Source organism: Crocodylus porosus, unplaced genomic scaffold, assembly GCF_001723895.1.
Source record: "Crocodylus porosus isolate Cpor-Errol unplaced genomic scaffold, CroPor_comp1, whole genome shotgun sequence".
Lineage (NCBI taxonomy): Eukaryota > Metazoa > Chordata > Crocodylia > Crocodylidae > Crocodylus > Crocodylus porosus.
This window is the reverse complement of record NW_017728914.1, coordinates 20,384,655-20,393,056: the sequence shown is the minus strand read 5'-3', so window position 1 is coordinate 20,393,056 and position 8,402 is coordinate 20,384,655. Positions and strand designations below refer to the sequence as shown.

The 8,402-nt window shown below is 49.2% G+C and overlaps 1 protein-coding gene across 1 annotated transcript in view; it reads left to right on the top strand.

Annotated features, from left to right (window-relative positions):
• Positions 1 to 49: 49 nt before the first annotated feature.
• NEURL1B (neuralized E3 ubiquitin protein ligase 1B) overlaps positions 50 to 8,402 on the top strand; it is a 215,293-nt gene continuing 206,940 nt past the window's right edge. Inside the window, exon 1 of the mRNA XM_019534953.1 lies at positions 50 to 137. Within this exon, the coding sequence (XP_019390498.1) occupies positions 71 to 137 (67 nt within the window). The 5' untranslated portion in view covers positions 50 to 70. The remainder of the gene's footprint in view (positions 138 to 8,402) is intronic.

Genomic DNA, 8,402 nt, shown 5'->3' with positions numbered 1-8,402 from the left:
TCGAACGGGATCTGGCGGGAGCGGCGCGGGCTGCCAAGGGCTGGAGTCCGCGAGCACCGAGAGCCGGGCCATGGGCAACGCCGAGTCCGTCCTGCTGGACACCGCCATCCGCGTGGGCAGCGGCAGCCAGGGCGCGGGTGAGTGTGCGGGGCCGGGGGGCACTGCGGCGGCCGCGACCCGGCGCTCCCGCGCCTTCTTCCCGCCAGCTCCTTGCGGTGCCCGGCCGCGCATAAGGCCCTTCCAGGGCAGCGGGTGCTTTGCCAGCTTCCCCAGGCCTTTTTTTTTTTTTTAAGAGAAATTTGTCATGTTCCAAACCAAATCGAGTCCAAATCTGCGAGTCAGTCCAGAACCGTAAGTGGCCCTGCAACCGGCAAACGTCGTCCACCCCACCAGATATTTCCAGTCTTTTGGTGGGCATCCTACGTGCAGGAGGTTTGGGGTTCGGATGCCCCCGGGTTTCACCTGCCCTCAGGAGCAGGAGCCTCCCGTTTCCATAAAGTGGGCTTTAAGCCCCAACACCTTGGGGGAGGGGAGGGTGCTGAACCCCACCGGAAGAAGTTATCCCCAGGAATGCTTAAGGAAAACTGCCTTCATGGACCCAGATACCACGTAAGTACTGCCAGCTTCCCCAGGCACCTCTTGCCAGCCAGGCAGGCACCTGCTGCTTCGAAGGCAAAGGATGCCTTGGGCAGGCCAGTGCCTGGGATGTGACACCTGTCTCCGATTGCTGCAAGGGAAACCCGCCTCACCCATTGACTTTAGGAGCACCACCAAGGCCCGTGCGATAAGGCGGCTGCTGCAGAAGAGGCAAGCGCACGTCTGATTTGTATGCAAGGAAACGGTCTGTTTATGAAAGGAAGCAACAGGCTGGAGTGAGGCAAAAAACGCATCTTCAAAAGCCCGGTGCCCTGGAGAGACTAGCGTGGCTGATGTGCAAGGGTTGAAGAGGCTCCAGCACCTCAGCTGCTCTCTCCCATGGGGAGGTGCAAACCTGACTTCCCGCCGCATAACCAGTAGGTTTCTGGCCTTTGCAGTTACTGCCTGGGAGACGAGGAGCCTTGCCAAATCCGCCCTCTGCAGTTCAAACCTCTGCCAATCCCGCCTCGCAGCCTGCTGAAACATCCAGCAGGACTAATAGGCCGGCACAGTGCTGGTCGCTGGGTGTCAGTCTCTGGTTGCCTGTTTTGTTTCATTCAAAGCATCTTATGAAAAGGCCAACAGAAAGCAGCCTGGTTGGCTGGATTTGAAGGAGGCTGGCAGCTGAGTTCAGCCAACCCCTGTGAAATACTGATGCAGCGTAACCTGAATATTTGGGTGTGGGAAAGAAACAATCTTGGGTAAGAAGCAAATTGACACTAACTATTATAATCATCAAGTGGTAAGTTTCAACAGGGCAGAACTTGTTTCTCATTAGCTCCTCCTGGGCCTCGGGTCTTGTACATCTACCCCGTGCTCCTCAAACTACCTGCTGTAGAGTTTGGCACTTCAGTACCAACTCCCTTCTCACACTCTTTCATACGTATATTAAATATCTATGGCTTTGATCTTATTTACTGACTTCCTAAAATAGATTTAATGAACTGGTTCTTCTTCTCCTCTTCCCTCTTAGGACAAAAAAGCGGCTGTTTTGCTATCCAAAATGTGACAGCATTATTATATAATTAAAATGCATGAGCTTTTCCTCGGAACGGATGGCGATGTACATCAGGGCAGTCAGCAACACTGTTTAACACGTCTCAGTCTGAACTTCCATGCAGGTGTCTGCAGCATGAGGGCAAGGAGAAGGGCATGCGGATCCTGCAGGGAGGAATATGGCATAAATCACTGGGGATACATCCAGTTTTGTGCTCTTGCTTCCTGGAGAAGGGGCAGAAATGTTGCAACTAGTTCAACTGCACTGGGTTAGGCAGCACCCTGACAGTGCATCGTAACACCTAGTGTAGCAGAAAAAGGGGCTTGTGGGTAACATCAATCCAGACTTGGCCATAGGACATTAACTATTTTTTCCCCCTCAAGAAATGTACTGGTCAGTCAGGTGAGACTGCAAATTCTGGCTGCCTAGAGAAAGTTGCTTTGCGCTGGTGAAAGTACCATTCAGGCAATGAGTGCAATAAGGTGGAAGTGGGGAAGGACAGAAAGAGCAGGTTGCTTGGATCCTTTTCTCAAGACAGGCTGTTGCTATCCCAGCTGAGCTGTGCAATGCTGAGGGTGGGTGGCTGTTGTGTGTATATTAAGGGAGGGGTGTTGCTGTTACACAGGGTGGTGCTGTAGATTAGATGCTGATCAAGGCTCTCACTACCTAGCACTGAGTGAAGGTACCGTGCCCTTCTTGGAAATCAGCCCAGGCAACAGTAAGCTACCACCTAGGTGTCCATGTTCTTTGGCCTCCGGGCACCATACACCGGGGGTTGCTAGTTACTTGTGCGAGGCACTTCTAATGCTGTGCAATTTGGAGAGTCTTTTTGTTTGTGTGCTCCACAACACAAAAGTCTTGGCTTTCATTTAAAAAAACCCCCCAAAACAATCAACCCCCCCAGTCCTCTTGAGGGAGAGTTATATTTCCATAGTTCAGCTTCACAGCTAACTGTATCTGACCTCATCATTGCAGCTGAAATAGGTTAATGTGGGCATTGGTTATGACATTGGTCATGTAGCAGCAGATAGCAAGGTGAGGTGTATGTGTGTGTGTGGGGGGGTGATTAATTGGAGAACAAGAAATTCAAGTCCCCATCTTCCATCGGGGTGGCAGCTTGGTTGCACCTCTGTGTGTCACACTGAGCTCTCTGTGGGGTTTGCCTGGAGCCCCCACTTTCCCACAGTTCCAGAGTCCAGAGGGTGAGTGCCACCACTGCCAGTCATGCCCTCCTTTCTGCTGCTGTTAAATTCCCTGGGAAGGGGGAGACAAGGGAAGGTCAAATAGCAGCCGTGCTTATCCCTTGGGCTCCAGAGCTACATAAAGCAGGTGCTTAGTGCAGACTCCTCACCCCACCCCGCCAATCAATAGATGAGCTCAGACTTGACTGTTCACATGGAGCTTCATGAGGAGCCCATGCTGACCAGGCAGCAAACTCAGCATGGCCAAAGCTGGGGAGGCATCCCCCACCTTGCCCTGTTCCTGGATCTGTTACTGTCTTCCATCAAATGGAAAGTTGCCTCTATACCTGTTTTACATCCTGGAACCGGAAGCCTCAGCTACAGCCTTCATTCCAGAAATCCTAACATGCTTCCACACCTCCCTGGCTTCCAAAGTCCCACTCCCCACTACCCATGTGTCTGGACTACCAGTTTCTTCACTGGCAGTGTCTAGGTCAGGTCAGTACAGCTGTCTGCAACATGTCAAAAAAGCTTTGCAGTTGGGACAGCGTAAAAAAAAAATTGAGTTGATATGAAGATAAATGAATGCAAGGAGGCCAGTATGTGGGTTGAACTGGGCTGGAGTGGTACAGAGGGCCTCTCAGTTCTTTGCTGCATGACTGCAGAAACCTGTTGCATAATTTAGGTCTCATGTGTGGCACAGGGTCTTGCTTACTTCAGTATTTGTGTCTGGCAGCAATTTAGCATCTCTTGCTACAGGAGGTAAGGCTGTAATCTTTCTGGCTGGGTCACTTTTAGGTACTGTCACATGTGACCAACTCCAGCTGTTACATTCTGGGCCTGGTTCCTTTGCTGTGCATGCCTTGCACAACACAAGGTGCTCAGGCATCCTGGCCTGTTTACACCACTTCTGAATGTGCATATATTGTGGCAAACCATGGTGGGGTATTTTTTAGCACATGGAGATTCTCAGGTCCCAGGAATTCCTGCCTTGCAATCCTTTGCTGTGTCAGCAGATCACACCATCAGTTCCTTTCTCTAGCCAGCATGCGTGATATCTAAGATTTTTTCTAATCCCGAGTGATCGTAGTTCCTCTGCACTAGAGTTGCATACTATGAATACTTACAGAGGAGAGGTGAGGGGAATGCTCATTCCTGAGATGAATGTTTGCAGCATTGACTTCTAGTCTGGCCCCTGTATTTGGTCAGAGATGCTCCTGTGATTGTTATGATCTATTTCTCTCACCTGACCCTCTTGTTGAGCATTAGATTTAAAATTTTTTGGTAGACAGTTTCCTATGCTGGGCAATGACTTTGCCTGATTTTTATGTTGAATGCAGATAAACAAAACAAATGTGTTTTTTATTCCCTGGTTCTTGGCTGGCTCTAAAGACATTTTAACTTTTTGATTTAGAACAACTTTGTCTTTTATTCCTAGACATGTTACAGGTGTTTTTTTGTCCAATAAACTCTTTCTCATGGTCTAGCTAAGAGTCCATGGCACTTGTCTGGTCAGGCAGTTGTGAGGAGGATAATATTAGCTGTTTTATTTCTTTGCATATAGATGGCAGGCAATTTTGCCATGTAGGGCTGAGTTTGCCTCTATTTTGAAATGGGAAATGTCAGTGTTTTGAGGGCTTGTGGTGTTGATTTGCTCAGTTCTTCTATCTATGGTAATCCCACTGGAAGGGCTAATCTGTTTCCAGGATGAGAGGGAATATTTAACCACTTAAATTACAGCAAATGTGTCTTGACACTGTATCCAGTCACTTTGGGCTGTGAACGTCAGTGAAGTGGCTTGAGTAAAAAAGAGAATGGTGGGAATGGGTACCCCCTGCCCACACGTCCCTAAACCATTTATTAAACTTCAGACAAATGGGGGTTACTTATTGGGCTGTTTTAAAAGTTTGTGTGCTGGTTTCTACTGGGGCTGGTTATAGTTCACTCAGCTATTTTTATAACGCTTCCAGTCTGGGAGCAAGCAGGACATACTGGGGATGGAGGGTCTGAGTATGAGTTCCTAAAGCTGGTGGAAATGTGCAGTGGTGGTGGTGGTATGGGGGAAACGGCTGATGTTTAACAATGTTTCATTTTCTCTCCCTATCTCTGACTTATATTGGGGAACTGGCACTAAAACCCTGGTTCTACAGCAACACAGACTTCTGTACAGAGTGGTAGTGATGATAGCCTCAGAAGATCATGGTTCACTTACTCCTGCACACTTTACATCGATGATACGCTACCTTCAGAAAGGCTGCAAGGAGTGAACGTGGAAATGGGACCGGCCCCATAACTGCATCCCAGGTCCAGGTCCCGCCCTCAAGTCTGAGGCAAGTCCAGCTCCAGATCCAATCTTTGTGGGCTGGCCCGCTCTCCAGTGCTTTGTTTGATCCCAGCCCCTTCGTGCAAGGGTGGCCTGTTCCCCATAATGCCCTTTCTGTTACGAGAATGTTAGTGGTGCAGCTCTCTCACCACAGCGTTCCTCAGCAATGACAGCGTTTGGCTGTGTGGTATGAGCAGCTTGAAAGATGCTTTACTGTGGCTCAGCCCCAAAGACAGCTCTTCTGGCCCTCCCTCCCTTACTGCAGCCTGAAAGGTTTCTATAGACAGGGCATAGTAATGGGGAGCTGGCACCCTGCATCCAGAGTCTTCCTGGTCTTTAAGAGCATGGAACTACTGAAGAAACTCAGCTAGGGCCAGTCACTTCCCCATTGCTTCAGTAACTGATGCACCCAATGATTCCCACAATGACTATCCCACAGTCCTGTGCATCTCTGTAGCAAGAAATCTCCTTGCTATTCAGTCTAATTCCTCTAAGCTTCATCTTCAGTCTTAGTCATTCCTCCTAAACCACTTGCAGAATTCGGATCTTGCTCTCTCTACTGGTGTCTGCACCGTTCGGCTTTGTTCCCATAGCTGTAGCCTTGGAGTTGGGCAGGTATCAGGGTGTGGATGCACATCTGTTGGAGCCATTTCAAAAGGGCCACAGCTGTCACATTCCAATCCTTCCATGTGAACAAGTTCAACAGTACAACTGTTGGAAAACACTTTAATACTGGATGAAGTGGTATTAAAGTTGGAGCGGTTCTGCTATGTTTGCATTGTTCCCATTTGTCCACAAGTAACGATTAGACCACGACAGCTGCGGCCCTTTTGAAACATTCCCCTTTGAAACAGCTCTGAGTCTATGTGCGTGCCTACACTCAGAAGAGAGGTGGTTTGCCAGCCAGCCAGTAGAAATGAACATCTATCGCTAGGGTGCAGTGTAGGCTAAGAAAGAGGATTGTGTTAGCATGGAACTAGGGCTGCGGAAGGCTTAAAGCAGAATTTCTCAACCTGGGGTGGATGACCCGAAGTGGGTTGTAAGAATATATGAAAGGGTTGCAAACAAACTTTTAACAATGAATCAACAAATTTAAAAAAAATGATTCTCCTTTTAAAGGAGAAAAATGTGGAAACTGGCTTTTCCCTTGCAGGCTGGCAGAGGTCCAGCCTGCAAGGGGCTGCTTGGGGCATCCACATGCCACCCCTGCCCCACACGTGGGGGGAGGGCTGGAGGGCTGTGAGTCAGGAGTGAGGGGCACTGGGTTGGGACTGGCCACTGATGTTTACAAATGGGTCCTGGTCCAAAAAAGTTTGAGAATAACTAGCTTAAAGGACTGAGCACAGGTAAAGCTGGAGGAGGCAACCACCTATCAGAAAATCCTCTAAGCCAAAGTCTGACTTTCTATCCGAGTAGGATAAGATAAAGCAGTCCCTGAGGATGGCACCTGGTCTATCAGGGAAACTGGAGTCTCAGTCCTTATCTACTTGCTGCATGTGTGTATGTGTGTGTAGTGAGTGAAAGCTGGCAAGGAAGGCTACTTCTCCTTGCCACTAGGAAACGGCTTGTGACAACTTAGCTGTGCAGCTAATGCAAACAGAACCAATTTTGTACTTGTTTCTGAACTAGTAAAACTGAAAATGAATGTCTTTGAGCGTCTCTACGTGTGCTATTAACGCAATATAGACTTATTGCGCAGGAAATTACTGCACAGTAAGCCTTCCATGGGCATGTGTTTATACATGTACCCTGTTGGGAGCAAATGTTGAGAGCTTCCCAGCTCCAGTCTGCTTGGCTCTGGCACCGGTTGGGAGCTATGCAGCACCAGGTTTTGGGGGCGGGGGGAGGGAAGGGGGCTCAGAAAGGGACCCCGTCCCAGCGCTGATCAGCTCCTGGGGGAAGCTGGGAGTTGAGCAGCGCTAGGACTGGGGACAGAGAACTCCCCCCTGCTGGTGTGGCTGACCAGGAGCAAATTTGTTCCACTTTTTCACTACACTCCTAGTGAGAAAATTCTTCCTAATATCTAACCTAAACTTCCCTTTCTGCAGCTTGAGAACATTGCTCCTTGTTCTGTCATCTGCCACCACTGAGAACACAATAGCTACATCCTCGTTCAACCCCCACTTCAGGTAGTTGAAGGCTGCTACTAAATTCCCTCTCAGTCTTCTCTTCTCCAGACTAAATAAGCCCAGTTCCCTCACCCTCTCTTCAGAAGTCATGTGCCCCAGCCCCTGAACCATTTTTGTTACTCTGTACTGGACTCTTTCCAATTTGTCCACATCCCTTCTGGAGTGAGGGACCCAAAACTGGACACAGGACTCCAGATGTGGTCTCACCAGTGCTGAATAGAGGGGAAGAATCACTTCCCTTGACCTGCTGGCAACACTCCTACCGATGCAGCCCAGTATGCCATTAGCCTTCTTGGCAACAAGGGCACACTGTTGCCTCATATTCAACTTACTGTCCACTGTAACCCCCAGGTCCTTCTCTGCAGAACTGCTGCCCAGCCAGTCAGCCCCCAGCCTGTACTGGTGCATGGGATTGTTCCATCCTAAGTGCAGGACTTTGCAGTTGTCTTTGTTGCACTTGTCATGACATTCCTTTAGTCCCAGCCCTCTAATTTGTCTAGGTCCCTCTGAATCCTAACCTTACCCTCCAGTGTATCTACTACTCCCCCTAACTTTCTGTCATCTGCAAACTTGATGTGGGTGTACTCTCTACCATCTTCCAGGTCATTGATGAAGATATTGAACAAAACTAGCTCTGGGACTAACTCCTGGGGCACTCTGTGATACCAGCTGCCAACTAGACATCAAGCCATTGATTACTACCCTCTGGACCTGATTCTCCAGCCAACTTTCTATCCACCTTACAATCCATTCGTGCAGCCTGTACTTCCTTAGCTTGCCTGTGAGAATGAATTCAGCTTCTTTCATCTATATTAGGTCAGCCACTGGGTGATTTTTCTTGGCCAGTAATCTTTGCTGAATTTCAGCATGCCTTGGCATGTTGGTTGGGATTAGGGTTCATAAGTAGGTCCATGTGGGGAGCCCAAAACTAGACTACTTGGGAGGGAGGAGGCTACCACATAATTCCAGCTTTTGATTTGACCATCATGAGGTGGGCTGCTGGTGAATGTACTCTGGATTCTCATCCTAGCCCTGTGGTGGTAAACCTTCCTGTGAGCTGGGAGATGAGCACTATCTGACTTCCAGAGTTTCTCTGGCGCGGCTTTACGAGCACTCGTGGTGCTCTGGTGTGGTGC